General features: G+C 42.6%; 1 protein-coding gene across 1 annotated transcript; it reads left to right on the top strand.

The window, feature by feature from the left end:
- The first annotated feature begins 904 nt into the window (after positions 1 to 904).
- Positions 905 to 26,248, top strand: LOC135555171 (vesicular glutamate transporter 2.1-like). The gene is made up of 11 exons (XM_064987519.1): positions 905 to 1,468; positions 3,297 to 3,552; positions 4,200 to 4,318; positions 5,830 to 5,944; positions 16,232 to 16,406; positions 16,866 to 17,008; positions 17,102 to 17,251; positions 18,821 to 18,953; positions 23,104 to 23,214; positions 24,161 to 24,288; positions 24,565 to 26,248. Exons 1-11 carry the CDS (start codon positions 1,371 to 1,373, stop codon positions 24,889 to 24,891), a joined length of 1,755 nt encoding a protein of 584 aa, XP_064843591.1. The 5' UTR covers positions 905 to 1,370; the 3' UTR covers positions 24,892 to 26,248.
- Positions 26,249 to 26,777: the final 529 nt, after the last annotated feature.

Here is a 26,777-nt window from a genome sequence, read left to right as displayed (position 1 = left end):
ACTGAGGACAAACGTTTTTGATTTCAAATCAAATGTAATTTGTCACATGTGCAGAATACAACAAATGCTTACTTACAAGCCCTTAACCAACAATGCAGTTTTAAGAAAATAAGAGCTAATTATTTTAAAATAATTAAGAGATAACAATGACAAATAATTAAAGAGCAGCAGTAACATAACAATGGCAGAGCTATATGCAGGTGATACCGGTACAGAGTCAATGCGCTGGGGGCACCGGTGTCGAGGTAATTGAGGTAATATGTACATGTAGGTAGAGTTATTAAAGTGACTATGCATAGATAATAACAGAGAGTAGCATCAGTTAAATGGAGGGGGGGGGGGCAATGCAAATAGTCTGGGTAGCCATTTGAATAGCTGTTCAGGAGTCTTATGGCTTGGGGGTAGAAGCTGCTTTAGAAGCCTCTTGGATCTAGACTTGGCGCTCCGGTACTGCTTGACGTACAGTCTATGACTAGGGTGGCTCCTGGAGTCTTTGACCATTTTCAGGACCTTCCTCTAACACTGCCTGGTATAGAGTTCCTGGATGGCAGGAAGCTTGGCCCCGGTGATGTACTGGGTCGTACGCACTACCATCTGTAGTGCCTTGCGGTCGGAGGCCGAGCAGTTGCCATACCAGGCAGTGATGCAACCAGCCTAAACAATTCTCATGTTTTAGTCACGAAGTGTGTACACTGAATGTAAATCAACCTTGCCAATATGAACACACCCCTGGTAAAGAGAGAAGAGTGTGCGCATGTGTTGTGTATCGCGCGCCACGGAGCGGAGCTGTCGACAGGTACACTACACAGCTGACTGGGCGCGCGCAGCCGTTCGCTCTCCGTTGTGCTGAACGTTCTCCAAACCGCTACCTGCCTCACTGTCGGTCGTCACGAAAGATAAGGGAGAGTGGAGCTTCTTCCACTGTAAAATAGCCATACAATTTAGACTTTTCCGCATAATCATTGACGTTGTTTCTCTCATAATCTTATCATATCGTGGACACATTTCAAACGTTATCAAGAGGGTGATTTTTACATTTTTTATTTTAGCAATTGACTGGGATCTGTAGCCTACAAGATGGCACTGAATGGATGTACATTGCATAAGGCAAAGGAAGATTTATCAGACTGTTTTGTGACTGTGAACCCATACCATATCAGATTGGTCGCCTAATTCTGCAATATAATCGGGGTTTTTCTCAGCTCATTCAATACACCTGACATTGGATGTCTGAATCCTGATTTTCTTCCGAGAAAGAGGCACATAATTCGGATTCACATTTTACCGAATATGTTTAGCAATATTCCATATTTGAATTATTTATCGTAATATAAAAGAAATTGAGCAGAAATCAAGAAGAATTTGGAATCATGGAATCCGATCCCGAACCCGTTAAGCATCGGGCTTTCCCGCCCAGTAAAGAAGGGCTGAAGAAATTGGCTGGAAAGACCTTCGGCCATCTGTACAGGTAAAATAAGTAGCTCGAACCCTTCCCCCTTCTCTCTGTCTGCTTTTCACCTCCGATTACGGTAAAAAAAAAGAGAAGCGTAAATAGGGAATTTAAATGTTAAATTTATATCCATATGTAATGCAGGTGTGAATTGCTTCCTGTCTCATCCAGGCAATGAGAAGAAAAAATCTCACTAACACCCAAACCCCATGAGAAATAAAATCTCACTTGCACCAAAACCCCATGAGAAAATAAATCTCACTTGCAAATTGGTTGCTGTGATTCTGGACTAAATTCAAAAGAGAAAAAACCCCCACATATTTTTAGATTAATTATCAACAAGACAGGAAGTGGAAATGCACAATAATATCAGAGTGGTCGAATATTTAAGGATCAGTTATTTCCCGGGAGAGTGAGGGTTGTGTTTTAAATAATTAATGCATCAGAACGCGTCGTGACACAAGGGGTCGGGGATATCTGTTACATTATATATTCATCAGTATTAACCAAGATCGATCTGTTAAATATCAACTGTCTTTCTTTGTGGTCGTGTAAAATGCGACACTGCATTGGAAAATCAAGGAATGGATTTTTAAAGGAAAATACTCGATATATATAGGCTACCATGGGGATCACATTTCTTGTTTTTTCTAAATTCAGGGTTTTGATCGAATAATTTAAAAATGATAGAAAAACACGATCATTCTAAATTGTCAGGATTGAAACACGTGACTTTCCAAAAGCATTATTTAGGCTAATTAATTTCGTTTTTCGTGACTGAAAATAATGTGCTTTTCACTATAAAGATTGAAGATTGATTGCAAACAAAAATTGTAAAACACATATTCAATGGTAAGAGCTAATAAAAATGTTTTTACATTCCTTTTTATTAGCAATCTATTTTTGAAACAGCTATTTTTTTTCTTACATGGTTTATTCATTATAGTGTTTCTATTCCCTGTGGTTGGAGGTGTTAACCATTCCACTGAATAGTAATGTCGTGATACATCACACAATACAATGTTGGCAGAAGACTTTGGTTTTCCTATGCAATCTTATCTTATCACATCTATCGAATTTAGTAGCCCATCATTTGTTATGATACATCTTACATTTTAATCTAAAAAAATGCAAAACTCGATCTTAATACATTTAATTGGTTATCTTATTGAGCTCTCAGTATACCGACACAGACAGTCTATATGTACCATACATGTAAGTTCCGTGCTGTCTGTGTACTGCTGCAATGCGGTACGAAGGTCCTTGTATTGCATTAATTTAGCCAAGCTGTCGTTTTTTAGAACAGGTGGAATTTAAAACACTGAACGGAACATGGAACGGTCAAATGTCATAGTTTCACAAATAACATCAGCACTCAACTCTTGATTTGCCCTTCAGGATAAAATTACTACAAATTTCCATGCAATTTTAAATTATGTTTCAATATTTGAAGAACGAGTAAAAAATATATATTTAAATAATAATAATAATAATAATAATACTAAAATAGACAAACAGATGGTGATTCGGTCTAATTTAGAGAATAAACACTTTTTTTTCACACCAATCCGAATGATCTTCAAAAATTTCCTTCAAAACATTCAAAATAAGTGGATATATCATTATTCTTTACCTTATAATACAACGAAATGTCTCCACTATCTCGCCGTAGCCATCTATCTGGTGTTAATTAGCTTAGCTTAAAGGCCTATTCAATTTAAAAGCCAATGTGTTTGCCATATAACTTTTAAATAAGCCTGATAATTACAAGAATAGCCAAATGTTTTTTTTAAAGGAAATACAGGATGTTATTAATAGTCCTACGGGTTCCTGTTTGGTCTAAAAGGGTGGTGGAGAAACGTCAGAAGACAGGTGAGGTGATCGAGTTAACGGAGGACGGCCGGCCCTCCGAGCAGCAGGAGAAGAAACCGCCTTTATGTGACTGCACGTGCTTCGGCCTCCCGCGCCGTTACATCATCGCCATCATGAGCGGCCTCGGATTCTGCATCTCCTTCGGAATCCGGTGTAACCTGGGCGTGGCTATCGTGGGCATGGTCAATAACAGTACTATACACAAGGACGGCAAGATCATCATCACAGAGGTGCCTATCATATTTTTTAACGTCGCAAATGACACCCTATTCCATACACAGTGAACTGGTTTTACCAGAACCCAAGGGGCCCTCAAATGGAGCACTATTCCCTATGGGACTTGGTCAAAAGCAGGGCACTATATAGGCAGTGAATTGGTTGCCAATAGGAATGGGAACGATATGACCCAGTCCCCGCCCCCTCTTCTTCTGCATCTGAGATAGCAAAGGCACGATTTCAATTGAATGAGTCATCCAACAAACAGACACCATAGCCCACATAAACCCTGCAGTCATCACGACTTTTATCATAGGAATAAAGTCTGCAAACTTAAATTAGCGAATTAATAGAGTTGGAATTCCAACTTTGATCCTTTTCCCCATCCCTTTATGTTGGCCCAAGCAACATTTATTGTTGGAATGCCCCTTTAAGAATCCAAAGCCTGTATTACAGTATTACTCTATTCCGTTCACACAATTTTACTTGATAATGTTTATGAAAAAAATAGAGAACAATCAGGACATTGTTATGCACATTTTGGGGCGGCAGGGTAGCCTAGTGGTTAGAGCGTTGGGCTAGTAACTGTTGCAAGTTCAAATCCCCGAGCTGACAATAACTCATCTGGTGTTTCTGTGTGTTATTGTTTGGTTTTGGGAAGAAAGCGAAGTTCAACTGGGATCCAGAGACGGTGGGGATGATCCACGGTTCATTCTTCTGGGGTTACATCGTCACACAAATACCCGGAGGGTGGATATGCTCACGACTAGCAGCAAACAGGTAAATGTCATCAGAAAAACATATTAAATAGTATAACATGTATCTATACTGAAGTTTCTTTTGGGAAAAAATAAATTAGGCCTAATACAGTTAATATATTATATTATATTCCTTTCTGTTCTATTCTATATACTTTCTGTTCTAATCTATATACGTTCTGTTCTATTCTATATACGTTCTGTTCTATTCTATATACGTGCTGTTGTATTCTATATACGTTCTGTTCTATTCTATATACGTTCTGTTCTATTCTATATACGTTCTGTTCTATTCTATATACGTTCTGTTCTATTCTATATACTTTCTGTTCTATTCTATATACGTTATGTTCTATTCTATATACGTTCTGTTCTATTCTATATACGTTCTATTCTATACACGTTATGTTCTATTCTATATACGTTCTATTCTATTCTATTCTATTCTATTCTATATACTTTCTGTTCTAGTCTAACTGCGGTGAAACTTCACCACAGTTTTGTTCTGTTCTGTTCTTGTACTTTTTCCGTTGACATCTACCTGTGAGATGTATAACCAGAGTAACACCCGTTTCAGTTTAAAGCAGACACTTGTTAAAGCCAGATGTGTGTCAGACGGGTGGATTTAGCTGGTATCACGGAGGAGGACTCTGACCTCGCGTCAGATATTGGGGATTCTATTACCGGCTGCGAGGCGTGCCTTCTCGTGCCTCCTCGTGATAATGAGCTCCCGCGGGACTACCGTGTCGAATCTTTTTTTTTTTTTTACTCGGTGGGAGGCATGGCAACGGGCAGTAGTAATGCCAGACATGTTATGTGCGCTCAAGTGTTCACAGATAGGACGAGATAAAAAAAATGAACAAATAGGCCTATCATTTTTATTTCCCAATTGTTGCTTTAAAATAAAATTTTCACATTTCATTAGACAATATTATAGGCTATATACACAACCATGCAAAATAATGAAATAGGCGATATTCTGTTCTATAAATCGCCCTGGATAAGAGTGTCTGCTAAATGACTAAAATATACATGCATTGTATTATATTCCTATCCACATTGAGACAGGATTGAGATGATAAATATTCTACTGGTTTAGTGTAATTCAGCAGGGACCGTCTCTAGTCTGTCCCATCTGAGCACCTTCTGCTGTGACAGGCTGTCCTCACCTTGTCATTTCACCCTTAAAACGAAGCTTCAACTGAAATTAACACATTTTATTTTGCGTATGCGACAGTTTTTTTTTGTTCTTTCTTTTCTCTCATATCTAGATTATTTTATGTTTTAAATGTCCAGCATGATAGTTAGAACACATAGAGAGAAAATATTATTATTTGAGCTGTACATGAAATATGATAATAACGAAACCATTTTGTTGAACATAATTCCATGTCGGTCCATGTACAGTATTTTATGTCCACGTTTGTTTACAGCACAGTATTCATTCAATTGATATGCTAGGGCCAGCTAATGTATGGGATTGGGATTGGCTGATTTACAAATAGTATTTCCGTTGTTTCTCTTTGTACGCAGAGTGTTTGGACTGGCCATCTTCCTTACGTCCACCCTCAACATGCTCATCCCCTCCGCTGCCCGCGTGGACTATCGCTGCGTCATCTGTGTCCGCATACTACAAGGTCTGGTGGAGGTAAGACTGTGGGCTGCTGCCTGCTGATTGGTTGGTTTGGTCCTATATCACACACGTTGTTTAACCTTCCATTGAGGTCAGAACACTTCTTTCCCGAGGGAGACCTTGTCATTAAGTATGTGTTAAAATAAACCAATAGGTGTATACACGTCAATAACACCAGAAAGGTCCACAAGACACATCTCTACTGCTAACAAAGCTGCCTTTTCTGCTTCCTGTTGTGCATCAGTATTATGGGGAGTGTTTATTGCTAGACTTTTGATGTTCATTCAAGATCATCACAGAGGTCACATGATTGGTATGCCATATCACTAAAGCATTAGTGGAAGTGGAAGCATTATATCTGTGTACACCGTTACACAGATAATGTATTTGAAAATATGCACACTTTAAAAACGCAGCACAATTCTAGCTGTGTACCTTCATTCAATGTACTGTATGCTGTTTTTGGGAGGAAGCTCTTAGACTCTGTCATACCTGACCCTGAGCTTTAGAGCAAACAAGAAACATACCTGGGAAATGTGGGGGGGAGAGATGTAGGGTTGTTCACATATAAAGACAAATAACAGAAGAAAGGAAACTCACGTGATGCCATCATCAAATCAAATCAAATCACACCAAATAGAGAAGGAAAAGGAGGATGCAGCAGCGGTGAAGGACCACTATCAGACTGAAGGACCTCCATCAGACTGAAGGACCTCCATCAGACTGAAGGACCACTATCAGACTGAAGGACCACTGTCAGACTGAAGGACCACTATCAGACTGAAGGACCACTATCAGACTGAAGGACCACTATCAGACTGAAGGACCACTGTCAGACTGAAGGACCACTATCAGACTGAAGGACCTCCATCAGACTGAAGTACCACTATCAGACTGAAGGACCACTATGAGACTGAAGGACCACTGTCAGACTGAAGGACCACTATCAGACTGAAGGACCACTATCAGACTGAAGGACCACTATCAGACTGAAGGACCACTATCAGACTGAAGGACCACTATCAGACTGAAGGACCACTGTCAGACTGAAGGACCACTATCAGACTGAAGGACCACTATCAGACTGAAGGACCTCCATCAGACTGAAGGACCTCCATCAGACTGAAGGACCACTATCAGACTGAAGGACCACTATCAGACTGAAGGACCACTATCAGACTGAAGGACCACTGTCAGACTGAAGGACCACTATCAGACTGAAGGACCACTATCAGACTGAAGGACCTCCATCAGACTGAAGGACCTCCATCAGACTGAAGGACCACTATCAGACTGAAGGACCACTATGAGACTGAAGGACCACTGTCAGACTGAAGGACCACTATCAGACTGAAGGACCACTATCAGACTGAAGGACCACTGTCAGACTGAAGGACCACTATCAGACTGAAGGACCACTATCAGACTGAAGGACCACTATCAGACTGAAGGACCACTATCAGACTGAAGGACCACTATCAGACTGAAGGACCACTATCAGACTGAAGGACCACTGTCAGACTGAAGGACCACTATCAGACTGAAGGACCACTATCAGACTGAAGGACCACTATCAGACTGAAGGACCACTATCAGACTGAAGGACCACTGTCAGACTGAAGGACCACTATCAGACTGAAGGACCACTATCAGACTGAAGGACCACTATCAGACTGAAGGACCACTATCAGACTGAAGGACCACTATCAGACTGAAGGACCACTATCAGACTGAAGGACCACTGTCAGACTGAAGGACCACTATCAGACTGAAGGACCACTATCAGACTGAAGGACCACTGTCAGACTGAAGGACCACTATCAGACTGAAGGACCACTATCAGACTGAAAGACCACTATCAGACTGAAGGACCACTATCAGACTGAAGGACCACTATCAGACTGAAGGACCACTATCAGACTGAAGGACCACTGTCAGACTGAAGGACCACTGTCAGACTGAAGGACCACTATCAGACTGAAGGACCACTGTCAGACTGAAGGACCACTATCAGACTGAAGGACCACTATCAGACTGAAGGACCACTGTCAGACTGAAGGACCACTATCAGACTGAAGGACTATCAGACTATCAGACTGAAGGACCACTATCAGACTGAAGGACCACTGTCAGACTGAAGGACCACTATCAGACTGAAGGACCACTATCAGACTGAAGGACCACTATCAGACTGAAGGACCACTATCAGACTGAAGGACCACTATCAGACTGAAGGACCACTATCAGACTGAAGGACCACTGTCAGACTGAAGGACCACTATCAGACTGAAGGACCACTGTCAGACTGAAGGACCACTATCAGACTGAAGGACCTCCATCAGACTGAAGAACATCCTTCCTTTATTATTTTTGTTAATTTTTTAATCTTTCTGTCCTATGAATAGAAACCTCCTTCCCTCCATCCATCCAGGTAACCATCCCTCCATCTATCCTTCCCTCCATCCATCCAGGTAACCATCCCTCCATCCCTCCATCTACCTATCCCTCCATCTATCCATCCCTCCATCTACCTATCCCTCCATCCATCCAGCTCGCCATCCCTCCATCTACCCATCCCTCCATCCATCCAGGTAACCATCCCTCCATCCCTCCATCTGCCTATCCCTCCATCCCTCCAGCTCGCCATCCCTCCATCTACCCATCCCTCCATCCATCCAGGTAACCATCCCTCCATCTATCCATCCCTCCATCCATCCAGGTAACCATCCCTCCATCTATCCATCCCTCCATCTCTCTATCCCTCCATCTCTCCACCCCTCCATCTATCCATCTCTCCATCCCCCCATTCCTCTATCCCTCCATCCTTCCATCCCTCCAGCTCTCTATCCCTCCATCCTTCCATCCCTCCAGCTCTCTATCCCTCCAGCTGTCTATCTCTCCATCCCTCCATCTCTCTATCCCTCCATCCCTCCATCTCTCTATCCCTCCATCCCTCCATCCCTCCAGCTCTCTATCCCTCCAGCTGTCTATCTCTCCATCCCTCCATCTCTCTATCCCTCCATCCCTCCATCTCTCTATCCCTCCATCCCTCCATCCCTCCAGCTCTCTATCCCTCCAGCTCTCTATCTCTCCATCCCCCCATCTCTCTATCCCTCTATCCCTCCATCCCTCTATCCCTCCATCCCTCCATCCCTCCAGCTCTCTATCCCTCCATCTCTATCCCTCCAGCTCTCTATCCCTCTATCCCTCCATCTTTCCATCCCTCCATCCCTCCAGCTCTCTATCCCTCCATCCTTCCATCCATCCATCCCTCCAGCTCTCTATCCCTCCAGCTCTCTATCTCTCCATCCCTCCAGCTCTCTATCCCTCTATCCCTCCATCTATCCATCCCTCCATCTATCCATCCCTCCATCCCCCATCCTTCCACCCCTCTATCCCTCCATCCCTCTATCCTTCCATCCCTCCATCTCTCTATCCCTCCATCCTTCCATCCCTCCATCTCTCTATCCCCCCATCCTTCCACCCCTCCATCCCTCCATCCCTCTATCCTTCCATCCCTCCATCTCTCTATCCATCCATCCCTCCATCACTCCATTCCTCCATCTCTCTATGCCTTCATCCCTTCATCCCTCCATCCATCCTTCCATCCATCCATCCCTCAATCCCTTCATCCCTCCATCCTTCCATCCATCCATCCCTCCATCCCGCCATCCCTCCATCCCTCCATCCTTCCATCCCTCCATCCCTCCATCCTTCCATCCCTCCATCTCTCCATCCCTCCATCCCTCCATCCCTCCATTCCTCCATCTCTCTATCCCTCCATCCCTTCATCCCTCCATCCATCCTTCCATCCATCCATCCCTCAATCCCTTCATCCCTCCATCCATCCATCCCTCCATCCCGCCATCCCTCCATCCCTCCATCCTTCCATCCATCCCTCCATCCTTCCATCCCTCCATCTCTCCATCCCTCCATCCCTCCATCCCTCCATCCTTCCATCCCTCCATCTCTCCATCCCTCCATCCCTCCATTTCTCCATCTCTCCATCCCTCCATCCCTCCATTCCTCCATCCCTCCATCCTTCCATCCCTCCATCCCTCCATCCCTCCATCCCTCCACCCCTCCATCTCTCCATCCCTCCATCCCTCCATTCCTCCATCTCTCCATCCCTCCATCCCTCCATCCCTCCATCTCTCCATCCCTCCATCCCTCCATTCCTCCATCTCTCCATCCCTCCATCCCTCCATTCCTCCATCCCTCCATCCTTCCATCCCTCCATCCCTCCATCCCTCCATCTCTCCATCCCTCCATCTCTCCATCCCTCCATCCCTCCATCCCTCCATCCCGCCATCCCTCCATCCCTCCATCCTTCCATCCCTCCATCCCTCCATCCTTCCATCCCTCCATCCCTCCATCCCTCCATCCCTCCATCCCTCCATCCTTCCATCCCTCCATCCCTCCATCCTTCCATCTCTCCATCCCTCCATCCCTCCATCCCTCCACCCCTCCATCCCTCCATCCCTCCATCCTTCCATCCCTCCATCCCTCCATCCCGCCATCCCTCCATCCCTCCATCCCTCCATCCTTCCACCCCTCCATCTCTCCATCCCTCCATCCCTCCATCCCTCCATCCCTCCATCCCTCCATCCTTCCACCCCTCCATCCCTCCATCCCTCCATCCCTCCATCCCTCCATCCCTCCATTCCTCCATCCCTCCATCCTTCCATCCCTCCATCCCTCCATCCCTCCATCCCTCCATCTCTCCATCCCTCCATCCTTCCACCCCTCCATCTCTCCATCCCTCCATCCCTCAATCCCTCCATCCCTCCATCCCTCCATCCCTCCATCCCTCCATCCCTCCATCCATCCATCCCTCCATCCCTCCATCCCTCCATCCCTCCATCCTTCCATCCCTCCATCCCTCCATCCTTCCATCCCTCCATCTCTCCATCCCTCCATCCCTCCATCCCTCCATTCCTCCATCTCTCTATCCCTCCATCCCTCCATCCATCCTTCCATCCATCCATCCCTCAATCCCTTCATCCCTCCATCCATCCATCCCTCCATCCCGCCATCCCTCCATCCCTCCATCCTTCCCTCCATCCCTCCATTCCTCCATCTCTCCATCCCTCCATCCCTCCATCCCTCCATCTCTCCATCCCTCCATCCCTCCATTCCTCCATCTCTCCATCCCTCCATCCCTCCATTCCTCCATCCCTCCATCCTTCCATCCCTCCATCCCTCCATCCTTCCATCCCTCCATCCCTCCATCCCTCCATCCGCCATCCCTCCATCCCTCCATCCCTCCATCCCTCCATCCTTCCATCCCTCCATCCCTCCATCCTTCCATCTCTCCATCCCTCCATCCCTCCATCCCTCCATCCCTCCATCCCTCCATCCTTCCATCCCTCCATCCCTCCATCCCGCCATCCCTCCATCCCTCCATCCCTCCATCCCTCCATCCTTCCACCCCTCCATCTCTCCATCCCTCCATCCCTCCATCCCTCCATCTCTCCATCCCTCCATCCTTCCACCCCTCCATCTCTCCATCCCTCCATCCCTCCATCCCTCCATCCCTCCATCCTTCCATCCCTCCATCCCTCCATCCCTCCATCCCTCCATCCCTCCATTCCTCCATCCCTCCATCCTTCCATCCCTCCTTCCCTCCATCCCTCCATCCCTCCATCCCTCCATCTCTCCATCCCTCCATCCCTCCATCCCTCCATCCCTCCATCCCTCCATCCCTCCATCCCTCCATCCTTCCATCCCTCCATCCCTCCATCCCTCCATCCCTCCATCTCTCCATCCCTCCATCCCTCCATCCCGCCATCCCTCCATCCCTCCATCCCTCCATCCCTCCATCCTTCCACCCCTCCATCTCTCCATCCCTCCATCCCTCCATCCCTCCATCCCTCCATCTCTCCATCCCTCCATCCCTCCATCTCTCCATCCCTCCATCCCTCCATCCCTCCATCCCTCCATCTCTCCATCCCTCCATCCCTCCATCCCTCCATCTCTCCATCCCTCCATCCCTCCATCCTTCCATCCCTCCATCCCTCCATCCTTCCATCTCTCCATCCCTCCATCCCTCCATCCCTCCATCCTTCCATCCATCCATCCCTCCATCCCTCCATCCCTCCATCCCTCCATCCTTCCATCCCTCCATCCCTCCATCCCTCCATCCCTCCATCTCTCCATCCCTCCATCCCTCCATTCCTCAATGGAGAAACAGAAGCAGTCTGTGTCTGTGCTCCGTCCTCCCTTGTGCATCGACTTCTTACTGCAAATTAAACATTAGCATTTCAGGGTGACTCCCACAGCAGGCCCAAGCAATTTGTGTCTATCAATAGTTGATTGTGTGCCACTTAGTGAGTAATTGAAAATTTATGGGAGCAATTCTCTTTTTGTGTTGAAGTAGGATCGCTAGCTTGAGTCTGCCCTGCCTGCCACAGTCTCAGGTCGCATCTGAAATGGCACTCTATTCCATATAGAGTCTCAAATGGTACTCTATTCCATATAGAGTCTCAAATGGCACTCTATTCCATATAGAGTCTCAAATGGCACTCTATTCCATATAGAGTCTCAAATGGCACTCTATTCCATATAGAGTCTCAAATGGCACTCTATTCCATATAGAGTCTCAAATGGTGCTCTATTCCATATATAGTCTCAAATGGCACTCTATTTCATATAGAGTCTCAAATGGTACTCTATTCCATATAGAGGCTCAAATGGTACTCTATTCCATATATAGTCTCAAATGGTACTCTATTCCATAAATAGTCTCAAATGGCACTCTATTTCATAGAGTCTCAAATGGTACTCTATTCCATATAGAGGCTCAAATGGTACTCTATTCCATATATAGTCTCAAATGGTACTCTATTCCATAAATAGTCTCAAATGGTACTCTATTCCATATATAGTCTCAAATGGTACTCTATTCCATATATGGCACTCTTTCATACAGTCTCAAATGGTACTCTATTCCATATATAGTCTCAAATGGTACTCTATTCCATATATAGTCTCAAATGGCACTCTATTCCATATAGTCTCAAATGGCATTCTATTCCATATAGTCTCAAATGGTACTCTATTCCATTTATAGTCTCAGATGGCATTCTATTCCATATCGTCTCAAATGGTACTCTATTCCATATATAGTCTCAAATGGTACTCTATTCCATAGATAGTCTCAAATGGCACTCTATTTCATAAAGTCTCAAATGGCATTCTATTCCATATAGTATCAAATGTACTCTATTCCATATATAGTCTCAAATGGTACTCTATTCTATTTATAGTCTCAAATGGTACTCTATTCCATATATAGTCTCAAATGGTACTCTATTCCATATATAGTCTCAAATGTCACTTTGTTCCATATGTAGTCTTAAATGGCACCCGATTCCATATATATATGATTCCCTAAGCAGTGCACTACTTTTGACCAGGGTTGAATTGGCTGCCATTTAACACAGCCGCAGTCCCACCTCAACCCATTTATCCAGAGAAGGAATGTTCAGCTCAGATGTGTCGTGTCAGATTATTTTAAGATAAGATATGATAATCGTCCTTGTATTTGACTAATGAGAAAAACTGTCCGCTCAGTTATCAGTGCCGTGTATCAAACACTGACTTATCCCAATCGGATTTATTACTGAATATTTGTTTGATGATATTAAATCCTATTTGGTTAAGTCATTTGGAAATTATCCATCGTCGGCAAAAGAACAGATACTGGACAGAGGAACTCTGCCTACATCCCGAGTTGCCTCTTCACCGTTGACACTGAGACTGGTATTTTGCGGGTACTATATAATGAAGCTGCCACTTGAGGACTTGTACTTGTCCTCTTGCTCAGTTGTGCACCAGGGCCTCCCACTCCTCTTTCTATTCTGGTTAGAGTCAGGTTGCGCTGTTCTGTGAAGGGAGTAGTGCAAAGCGTTGTACCAGATCTTCAGTTTCTTGACAATTTCTTGCATGGAATAGCCTTCATTTCTCAGAACAAGAATAGACTGACGAGTTTCAGAAGAAAGTTATTTGTTTCTGGCCATTTTGAGCCTAAATCGAACCCACAAATGCCGATGCTCCAGATACTCAACTAGTCTAAAGGAGGCCAGTTTTATTGTTTCTTTAATCAGTAAAACAGTTTTCAGCTGTGCTAACATAAATGCAAAAAGGTTTTCTAATGATCAATTAGCCTTTAAAAATTATAAACTTGGATTAGCTAACACAACGTGCCATTGGAACACAGGAGTGATGGTTGCTGACAATGGGCCTCTGTACACCTATGTAGATATTCCATTTAAAAAATCAGCTGTTTCCAGCTACAATAGTCATTTACAACATTAACAATGTCTACACTGTATTTCTGATCAATTTGACGTTATTTCAATGGACATTTTTTTTGCTTTTCTTTCAAAAACAAGGACATTTCTAAGTGACCCCAAACTTTTGACACTGGTAGTGTATGTATAATATAATATATCCTATACTCTGTGTTCCTCCATAGTTGGAGTGACCTACCCAGCTTGTCATACCACACTATAATGTATATATGTATAATTGTAATATATCATACACTCTGTGTTCCTCCGTAGGGAGTGACCTACCCTGCCTGTCATACCACACTATAATGTATATATGTATAATATAATATATCAGTTACATCTGTTTCCTCAGTTTTAGCAGAGTGACATAAATGCCCAGGTTGTCATATCCACACTTTAATAATTATAAATGTAGCTAATATAATATTGGATACACTGCTGTGTTCCTCTGTAAGGGAGTAGATGACCATTTAAAAAACAGCTGTTTCCAGCAATGTCATACAACATTATAATGTATATATGTATAATATAATGATATCAATGGACACTCTGTGTTCTTTCAAAAAAAGTGACATTTCTAAGTGATACCACACTATAATGTAGTATATGTATAATATATATACTATACTCTGTGTTCCTCCGTAGGGAGTGACCTACCCAGCTTGTCATACCACACTATAATGTATATATGTATAATGTAATATATCATACCTGTGTGTTCCTCCGTAGGGAGTGACCTACCCTGCCTGTCATACCACACTACAATGTATATATGTATAATATAATCAAATCAAAATCAAATCAAATCAAAATCAAATCAAATTTATTTGTCACATACACATGGTTAGCAGATGTTAATGCGAGTGTAGCGAAATGCTTGTGCTTCTAGTTCCGACAATGCAGTAATAACCAACAAGTAATCTAACTAACAATTCCTAAACTACTGTCTTATACACAGTGTAAGGGGATAAAGAATATGTACATAAGGATATATGAATGAGTGATGGTACAGAGCAGCATAGGCAAGATACAGTAGATGGTATCGAGTACAGTATATACATATGAGATGAGTATGTAAACAAAGTGGCATAGTTAAAGTGGCTAGTGATACATGTATTACATAAGGATGCAGTCGATGATATAGAGTACAGTATATACATATGCATTGTTTAAAGTGGCTAGTGATATATTTACATAATTTCCCATCAATTCCCATATTAAATTGAGTCAGTGTCATGGCAGCAGCCATTCAATGTTAGTGGTGGCTGTTTAAAAGTGGCTGGAGTTGAGTCTGACCTGTCAGTGTGTTAGCGGGGTGAACAGCAGCCATTCAATGTGATAGTTTATGGCTGTTTAACAGTCTGTGTGTCCTGGAGGGCAGTGTTTTTCAGTCTCTCGGTCCCAGCTTTGATGCGTTGTAATATATCATACACTCTGTGTTGGATGGTAGGGAGTGACCACCCTGCCTGTCATACCACACTATAATGTATATGATGATAATATATATACACTCTGTGTTCCTCGGGTGGTGAGGTGACCTGGACCCTGCCTGTCATACCCACTATAATGTATATATGTATGAACCCTGCCTGTCATACCACACCCGGTGATACACTCTGTGTTCCTCCGGTGATGAGTGACCTGCCTGTCATACCACACTATAATGTATATATGTATAATATAATATATCATACACTCTGTGTTCCTCCAGTAGGGAGTGACCTACCCTGCCTGTCATACCACACTATAATGTATATATGTATAATATAATATATCATACACTCTGTGTTCCTCCGTAGGGAGTGACCTACCCTGCCTGTCATACCACACTATCCGTAGGGAGTGACCTACCCTGCCTGTCATACCACACTATAGATGTATATATGTATAATATATCATACACTCTGTGTTCCTCCGTAGGGAGTGACCTACCCAGCCTGTCATACCACACTATAATGTATATATGTATAGTATAATATATCATACACTCTGTGTTCCTCCGTAGGGAGTGACCTACCCAGCCTGTCATGGCATCTGGAGTAAGTGGGCCCCACCACTGGAGAGGAGCCGCCTGGCCACCACCTCATTCTGTGGATCCTATGCCGGTGCCGTGATAGCCATGCCTCTGGCTGGGATCTTGGTCCAGTACTCTGGCTGGTCCTCCGTCTTCTATCTGTACGGTAGGTTCATCACCTGGAAAACAGTGGCACTAGTTACTGAGTGGACTATCCTGGCTAAATCACCGTCCATAGTTATTCTTAGAGTAGCTACGTCTGTCCTAGGGGGATCCTTTTTGAGACATGATTGTCTATTTGACTTTATTTGTGTCTGTTGACTAAGAAATCAGGAATAAACCAGAAATATCCATATACCTCATATTTTATTAATCAGATTTACAGTAATATAACTCTCTATCATTCTCTCTCTCTCTCTCTCTCTCTCTCTGTGTGTCTCTCTCTCTGTGTCTCTCTCTCTCGCTCTCTCTCTGTCTCTCTGTCTCTCTGTCTCTCTGTCTCTCTGTCTCTCTCTCTCTCTCTCTCTCTCTCTCTCTGTGTGTCTCTCTCTCTGTGTCTCGCTCTCTCTCTGTCTCTCTGTCTCTCTGTCTCTGTCTCGGTCTCGGTCTCGGTCTCTCGCTCTAGGCTGCTTTGGGATGTTCTGGTACATGTTCTGGATCCTGGTGTCCTATGAGAGCCCAGAGGTTCACCCCACCATCACCGCCGAGGAGAGACGTTACATCGAGGAGAGCATCGGAGAGGGTCAAGAACTCTTCGGTCCTGCTAGCGTGAGTTCTCCTCTTTCTCCTCCTTCTCCTCCTCTTCTCCACGTATCCAACTAACTGACATGTGTTCTGCTATACACAACTATGGCTCTGCAGAAATACAAGACTCCATGGAGGAAGTTCTTCACCTCAATGCCCGTCTATGCTATCATCGTGGCCAACTTCTGCAGGAGCTGGACTTTCTACCTGCTCCTCATCAGCCAGCCGGCCTACTTCGAGGAGGTGTTCGGCTTCGAGATCAGCAAGGTAAAAGGATGAGCCGTTCACTCACAATACCAGCCAGGTGTGAATTAGTTGGCTTGATTTGTGTAAGACGTAACCGGGCCAGACAAAACTCATCAGACATTCTAATACAAAAACATATCCGTTGTGTCATATGTACATCACTTGTATGGGGCATAAGCAATTGCTTTACCGAGTACCAGTGTTGGATTTCATTTCCATTTCGTAACGTTGAGGCTAAAATGTCCTCTAGGCACCAAACACAGACACATCCTGGTCCGCGTCCTAAATAGTATCCTATTGGCCCGGTTACATTGTACCAGGGCTCTGATCAAAAGTAGTGCACTACGTAGTAAATAGCGTTTCATTTTGGACGCAGGCGATATAACTCAGGCTGGTCTGACAAGTGTAATAATTCAGATGCTGGGTGGATCTCTGGCTCTCTTGTGGATCAGGGTGTGAATTATAGCCTCGGTGTGATATCTGGAGTCAGTGGTGGTTAAAGGGGAGTAGGAAGACGTGTTCTGGGACAATCGCTGTTTTGATTTAAGAGGTGTAGCTTGAAAGATGATATCTCTCTTTTCTCCTCCCTCTGCACCCTGCACCATTACTGTTATCATGATACGTCATGACACCATGATACGTCATGACACCATGATACGTCATGACACCATGATAAGTCATGACATCATGACAGCATGACATCATGATATGTCATGACATCATGATACATCATGACATCATGACAGCATGACATCATGATACGTCATGACATCATGATACATCATGACATTACGATACATCATGACATCATGACATCATGATACATGGGAACACGTCAAGGCCATGAATGACAAACTAATCTGCGTTTGAAAGATCTGAACACAGAACAACATACAAGGAGAATTTGCGCACATGTTGGAAACAGACTTCTGAAATGAAATTTGACACGTAATAAATATGTATCTGTCACACCTTGGTCTTAGTATTTAGTGTTTTAGTTAATTAGTTGGTCAGGCCAGGGTGTGACATGGGTTTATGTTTGTTGTATTTCTTAGTGGGGTTTTTAGTTATTGGGATTGTGGCTGATTAGGGGTGTGTGTTGCATAGGTTTGGCTGCCTGAGCGGTGATTCTCGTTGTCTCTGATTGGGAACCGTATTTAGGTAGCCTGGGTTTCACTTTGTATTTCGTGGGTGATTGTTCCTGTCTCTGTGTTAGTGTTCACCAGACAGGCTGTATAGGTTTTTCACGTTCCGTTTGTTGTTTTTTGTATTTATAAGTTATTTCGTGTATCGTCATTTGTTCCATTAAAAACATGAGTAACCAACACGCTGTATTTCGGTCCGACTTTCTTTCGACAAACGAAGAACGCCGTTACAGTATCTGGATAGACCATTTCATGGGTTGTCAGTTCTGCCAGGTTGATGTTAATTGCAGTCAACTTGAAGGTTGAAATGTTTATGGTTCACTGTATGTGTTGTCAGGTGTTAATGCTGTAGGCACCTCCACACTTACTGAGGACCATCATAAAGCCCTTTAATGTTATTGCTATTGTTTATATTAATTGTTGATGTTGATGTTTGCGTTGTCAGGTGGGCATGGTGTCGGCCCTGCCTCACTTGGTGATGACCATCATCGTGCCCATCGGAGGACAGCTGGCTGACTGGCTACGCACCAGAAACATCCTGTCTACTACCACCGTCAGGAAGATCATGAACTGTGGAGGTGAGGGCTATAAGGATAAGGACTTCATAGAGATTTCATAAGGGCTACATAGAGATTTCATAAGGGCTACATAGAGATTTCATAAGGGCTACATAGAGATTTCATAAGGGCTACATAGAAAATTGTGTAACACATTCATAATCTGTACAGATCATCCTGTCAACTTTTTTATTGATTTATTTTACCTTTATTTAACTAGGCAAGTCAGTTGAGAACAAATTCTTATATTCAATGACGGCCTAGGAACAGTGGGTTAACTGCCTGTTCAGTCTAATTATTAGACCTTGTCAGCTCGGGGGTTTGCAACCTTCCGGTTACTAGTCCAACGCTCTAACCGCTAGGCTACCCTGCCGCCTCTACACTCTAACCACTAGGCTACCCTGCCACCTCTACACTCTAACCACTAGGCTACCCTGCCACCTCTACACTCTAACCGCTAGGCTACCCTGCCGCCTCTACACTCTAACCACTAGGCTACCCTGCCACCTCTACACTTTAACCACTAGGCTACCCTGCCACCTCTACACTCTAACCACTAGGCTACCCTGCCGCCCATCGTCATGGTCTGGAAGGTCATGAACTGCGGAGATAAAGATTACATTTACATTACATTTAAGTCATTTAGCAGACGCTCTTATCCAGAGCGACTTACAAATTGGATTAGCTACATAAGAACTTCATAACAAATACATAACACATTCCTAACCTGTTCATATCACATTGTAGACTGTAGGTCACCAAGGATAATAACTAGACTGTAGATAATAAAGGATAATAACTAGACTGTAGGTCACCAAGGATAATAACTAGACTGTAGGTCACCAAGGATAATAACTAGACTGTAGGTCACCAAGGATAATAACTAGACTGTAGGTCACCAAGGATAATAACTAGACTGTAGGTCACCAAGGATAATAACTAGACTGTAGGTCATAAAGGATAATAACTAGACTGTAGGTCACCAAGGATAATAACTAGACTGTAGGTCACCAAGGATAATAACTAGACTGTAGGTCACCAAGGATAATAACTAGACTGTAGGTCACCAAGGATAATAACTAGACTGTAGGTCACCAAGGATAATAACTAGACTGTAGGTCACCAAGGATAATAACTAGACTGTAGGTCACCAAGGATAATAACTAGACTGTAGGTCACCAAGGATAATAACTAGACTGTAGGTCACCAAGGATAATAACTAGACTGTAGATAATAAAGGATAATAACTAGACTGTAGGTCACCTAGGATAATAACTAGACTGTAGGTCACCAAGGATAATAACTAGACTGTAGATAATAAAGGATAATAACTAGACTGTAGGTCACCAAGGATAATAACTAGACTGTAGGTCACCAAGGATAATAACTAGACTGTAGGTCACCAAGGATAATAACTAGACTGTAGGTCACCAAGGATAATAACTAGACTGTAGGTCACCAAGGATAATAACTAGACTGTAGGTCACCAAGGATAATAACTAGACTGTAGGTCACCAAGGATAATAACTAGACTGTAGGTCACCAAGGATAATAACTAGACTGTAGGTCACCAAGGATAATAACTAGACTGTAGGTCACCAAGGATAATAACTAGACTGTAGGTCACCAAGGACAATAACTAGACTGTAGATAATAAAGGATAATAATAATAGGTCACTAGACGGTAGGTCACCAAGGATAATAACTAGACTGTAGGTCACCAAGGATAATAACTAGACTGTAGGTCACCAAGGATAATAACTAGACTGTAGGTCACCAAGGATAATAAACTGTAGGTCACCAAGGATAATAACTAGACTGTAGGTCACCAAGGATAATAACTAGACTGTAGGTCACCAAGGATAATAACTAGACTGTAGGTCACCAAGGATAATAACTAGACTGTAGGTCACCAAGGATAATAACTAGACTGTAGGTCACCAAGGATAATAACTAGACTGTAGGTCACCAAGGATAATAACTAGACTGTAGGTCACCAAGGATAATAACTAGACTGTAGGTCACCAAGGATAATAACTAGACTGTAGGTCACCAAGGATAATAACTAGACTGTAGGTCATAAAGGATAATAACTAGACTGTAGGTCATAAAGGATAATAACTAGACTGTAGGTCACCAAGGATAATAACTAGACTGTAGGTCACCAAGGATAATAACTAGACTGTAGGTCACCAAGGATAATAACTAGACTGTAGGTCACCAAGGATAATAACTAGACTGTAGGTCACCAAGGATAATAACTAGACTGTCACCAAGGATAATAACTAGACTGTGGAGGTCACCAAGGATAATAACTAGACTGTAGGTCACCAAGGATAATAACTAGACTGTAGGTCATAAAGGATAATAACTAGACTGTAGGTCACTAGACAAGGATAATAACTAGACTGTAGGTCACCAAGGATAATAACTAGACTGTAGGTCACCAAGGACAATAACTAGACTGTAGGTCAGCTAGGATAATAACTAGACTGTAGGTCACCTAGGATAATAACTAGACTGTAGATAATAAAGGATAATAACTAGGCTGTAGATAATAAAGGATAATAACTAGACTGTAGATAATAAAGGATAATAACTAGACTGTAGGTCACCAAGGATAATAACTAGACTGTAGGTCACCAAGGATAATAACTAGACTGTAGGTCACCAAGGATAATAACTAGACTGTAGGTCACCAAGGATAATAACTAGACTGTAGGTCACCTAGGATAATAACTAGACTGTAGGTCACCAAGGATAATAACTAGACTGTAGGTCACCAAGGATAATAACTAGACTGTAGGTCACCAAGGATAATAACTAGACTGTAGGTCACCTAGGATAATAACTAGACTGTAGATAATAAAGGATAATAACTAGACTGTAGGTCACCAAGAACAATGACTAGACTGTAGGTCACCTAGGATAATAACTAGACTGTAGGTCACCTAGGATAATAACTAGGCTGTAGATAATAAAGGATAATAACTAGGTTGTAGATAATAAAGGATAATAACTAGACTGTAGGTCACCTAGGATAATAACTAGGCTGTAGGTCACCAAGGATAATAACTAGACTGTAGATAATAAAGGATAATAACTAGACTGTAGGTCACCAAGGATAATAACTAGACTGTAGGTCACCAATGATAATAACTAGACTGTAGGTCACCAAGGATAATAACTAGACTGTAGGTCACCAAGGATAATAACTAGACTGTAGGTCACCAATGATAATAACTAGACTGTAGGTCACCAAGGATAATAACTAGACTGTAGGTCACCTAGGATAATAATAACTGTAGGTCACCAAGGATAATAACTGTAGGTCACCAAGGATAATAACTAGACTGTAGGTCACCAAGGATAATAACTAGACTGTAGGTCACCAAGGATAATAACTAGACTGTAGGTCACCAAGGATAATAACTAGACTGTAGGTCACCAAGGATAATAACTAGACTGTAGGTCACCTAGGATAATAACTAGACTGTAGGTCACCAAGGATAATAACTAGACTGTAGATAATAAAGGATAATAACTAGACTGTAGGTCACCAAGGATAATAACTAGACTGTAGGTCACCAAGGATAATAACTAGACTGTAGATAATAAAGGATAATAACTAGACTGTAGGTCACCTAGGATAATAACTAGACTGTAGGTCACCAAGGATAATAACTAGACTGTAGATAATAAAGGATAATAACTAGACTGTAGGTCACCAAGGATAATAACTAGACTGTAGGTCACCAAGGACAATAACTAGACTGTAGATAATAAAGGATAATAACTAGACTGTAGGTCACCAAGGATAATAACTAGACTGTAGGTCACCTAGGATAATAACTAGACTGTAGGTCACCAAGGATAATAACTAGACTGTAGGTCACCAAGGACAATAACTAGACTGTAGATAATAAAGGATAATAACTAGACTGTAGGTCACCAAGATGCATACTAACTGTAATAGGGTTTTCCTTTACTCTTGCTTGCACTGAGTTGGCAGATAGTGACTTGTTTTTAAGAGGCTTTTTCACTTGCAAAGGTTGTGATATGAGGTTGTTTTACTACACCTATTGTAGTTAAATGCACTGATTGAAAGTCACTTTGGATAAAAGAGTATCTGCTAAATGATTACAATGTATTGTTGTTGCCTGGTGTGTAGGGTTTGGAATGGAGGCTACTTTGCTTCTCGTGGTTGGTTTCTCTCACACCAAGGGTGTGGCCATCTCTTTCCTGGTCATGGCTGTGGGCTTCAGTGGCTTCGCTATATCAGGTGAGTAGTCGAACATTTTAAAGATTTTGTAAGCAATTAAATGTTCAAGTTTGAACACTCTCTTTTAGGCCCGGGATTTAATTCTGTTCCGAGCTTTTGTCGGCTGTGCACCTTTTAAAGCTAATATTTCGGCGTTCACTGTACTAAATAAACAAAAGCCAACATAAACAATTGCCTAATCAGTGTTATTCTGTGAGTTGAGTGGACAATAATTTGCATTAATGTGGTTAGTTTGTTTACTCAACAAACTCTGCTCGAAGTGAGCTAAACTTGAACAAGCTTGTTGAGTAGAATTACAAATTCATGTTTGCTCCAAACAACTCACTTCATTATTCTATTTCCCAGCATGGTCTATTGCAGGTTCATTTTCATAATTGCTTGTTTCAGGAAATAGCTTTTCCAGTTTATATGATTTAGGTAGTCTCAATAGTCAATCTTCCCTACTCCAGCAGTCATTTTCAAGCAGGTTGCGGATGATTAAAAGTTTAAATTGTTGGAATTACACACGACTTTACAAGCCAGCATAATGTTTCTTCCCGGTATGATATGGCCTCTAAACCAGGAGTTTCAGACCACTGTGTTAGGGTGTAACTGAACCCTCAAATAAAGGTCTTCTGATGTACTGTACAGTATATAATGTTGTGTCATAAACGTTTTAAGTGTAAAGATAACAATGTTACATATTCACTTGGACGCTCGCTTGGTGAACGCTACAGGACTGAAAGGCACTGAATACAACAACCATGTCTCTGTCACTTAACAAACGCATTCGATGTGTAGTAACTACAATTTGCTCTAAAGGCACACTGGTAAATATGCAAATAAGGTCGAATATATTATCTGGTTGAATTGTGTGTTGACTCAACCTAAAATTCAGTTTTTTTTAAATCACATATACTGACTGTTGATCTTCTTGACCATTTTCATAAAACGATGTATTTTGTAGGTTTCAATGTGAACCACCTGGATATCGCCCCTCGCTACGCCAGTATCTTGATGGGTATATCCAACGGTGTGGGAACCCTGTCAGGGATGGTGTGCCCACTCATCGTGGGGGCCATGACCAAAAACAAGGTACACATTCTGTTTCAGGAAGCTAGTTTTTTTTTTTTTTTTGGGGGGGGGGGGGGTGTATGTGGTTAACGGTTAAATGTTGTACTAGTTCCAACTGATTGACTACAATATACCACTATAATTGTTATGGTTTACCATATATAGACAAAGTATGTTCCTTTACAAGCCAACAAAAGTTCATGTTCAAGTTTATTTATCTTGTTATAAACACTTTTGAAATCTTACTCACCAGAGCTCCCATTTCCTGTGTTATCTGGCATCACTTCCTGTCTCTAGACTCGAGAGGAGTGGCAGTGGGTGTTCCTCATCGCTGCCCTGGTTCACTACGGAGGGGTCATCTTCTACGGGATATTTGCTTCGGGCGAGAAGCAGCCATGGGCCGACCCGGAGCTGACCAGCGACGAGAAGTGTGGCTTCATCGACGAGGACGAGCTGGCAGAGGAGACGGGTGACATCACACAGGGCTATAGTGGTGGCATGGCGGCAGTAGGCCCAGGGAAGAGTTACGGGGCCACTACAACTGGGCTCAACGGGGGCTGGGTGGCACCAGACAGCTGGGAGAATGTAGAGGAGGAACCAGCTGGGCAGACCTGGGCAGATTGAGACTACTCATAGAACAGGGCCATGTGTATCGAGTGTATCAGCGCAGAAGTGCAGATTTTTGGATCATGTTTTGCCTTTTATATCACAATAAATAATATTAGGTGGCTGATCCTAGATCAGCTATCCTACTCTGAGATGCTTGATACATATGGCCACAGATATAATCATGTTATGGCAGCGGTGGGGGTGTTCTAGCCTGGTTTCTGATCTGTTTGTGCTGTCTTGCCAACACCTACAATGACCATAGACCACTGCTACAATGACCACGGCACAAACAGATCTGGGACCAGGCTAGGGTAGTTCACCCACTAAGAGAGAGAGAGAGAGAGAGAGAGAGAGAGAGAGAGAGAGAGAGAGAGAGAGAGAGAAATGCCATTGTGGTTTGCACAAATTAGCATAAAAAAATTAGATACTGTATGTAAAATATTTACGTATATTGAGAAAGAAATGTAAAATAATAAAATCACGCGTTGGTTCCACACAAGCAGGTTAAAATATCAGTGTAAAATATATTTCCAGTTACACAATCCCCATGTCGCACAGCCTTCGATCCTAGCAGTTTAAGGGCAACGGTAGGCCAAGTTATTATACCTTCAAGGCTCCGTAACCTCATAAAAAATGTACTTGAAACAACAAACGAGCCAGATATTGTGAACGTCATAGGTCTATAAAACCCTTGTCTGAAATATCACTTTCTGATTGCACTGATACTGTAAGTATTAAAAAAAACAACTTAAAAAAACAACAACTAGATATTATTATATTTCTTATCAATGGCGTTTTATGTACTTTATATATATATACTGTTTCTGTGAGACTATTGTGGATTTGGGTCGTCGATCTGTGTGACAAATTGATGTAAAAAGGCCATATTTTTCACGGACATAATCTTTTCAGGGAGTTGTATGATCCGCTTACAAAACGAAGTCTTGTTCTTGAGCAAGGCCTAAACAATTAAGGAAAAGACTTAAACTAGTGTGTGTGTGTGTGTGTGTGTGTGTGTGTGTGTGTGTGTGTGTGTGTGTGTGTGTGTGTGTGTGTGTGTGTGTGTGTGTGTGTGTGTGTGTGTGTGTGTGTGCGTGCGTGCGTGCGTGCGTGCGTGCGTGCGTGTGTGTGTGTGTGTAAAACTCAGTGTAATATTTATATGTGCGTTGTTGCATGAATTTCCTTAAATAGATGTTTCTGATCCAGCTTTTTCATAGCCACTGATAGTCCTCATCCCTTTCACTGCTATATTTTGAAATAATATGTCTTGAACCATACCAGTGATAACATGGACTTTTATGTTCATATGTTCATATATATGTTCATATATGGTATTCATGAGAGATTTAAAAAAAAAAAAAAAAAAAATATATATATATATATATATAATGATTGCACTATAAGCACAGAATTACACTAGAATGAACATTGGCACCCTGGCATCATGACAACAGGGTGGCCATCTTTGACTGTATTTCTACGTGTGAAGGAGAACTTTTCTCTCAAGGGCATCATTGATTGAGCAACTGTGTTTGATGTGCATTGCAATAATTCCCCCATGCAACGGTTGCTACTATCCATCCAGTTTCTGTTCCATAAACTAGTGTAACACTGGCTTGCTGTATCAAACTAGTTATTTTTTTTGTGGGGGAGTTGTCATAAAGATTAAAGAGAATATAAAGTGTATGTTTATATGAAATAAATCGCTGCTGTTCTTAGGGAGAAAAAAAATACCAATTACAACACTGCTTTATAATACAGAGAACGATTATGACATTTTTTTTGCCAGACAAGAAGATCTGAAAATCGAAAACAATTGAATGTTCGTGTTGATCGAGACGTGTCTTCATTTCTTTCGTTGCCAACCGACAGTAGTGGTCCATTTTTAATGTATATGGTAT

The sequence above is a fragment of the Oncorhynchus masou genome, chromosome 15 (assembly GCF_036934945.1).
Source record: "Oncorhynchus masou masou isolate Uvic2021 chromosome 15, UVic_Omas_1.1, whole genome shotgun sequence".
Taxonomy (NCBI): domain Eukaryota; kingdom Metazoa; phylum Chordata; class Actinopteri; order Salmoniformes; family Salmonidae; genus Oncorhynchus; species Oncorhynchus masou.
Note: the sequence above shows the minus strand (reverse complement) of the source record. Positions and strands in the feature narration are given on the sequence as shown.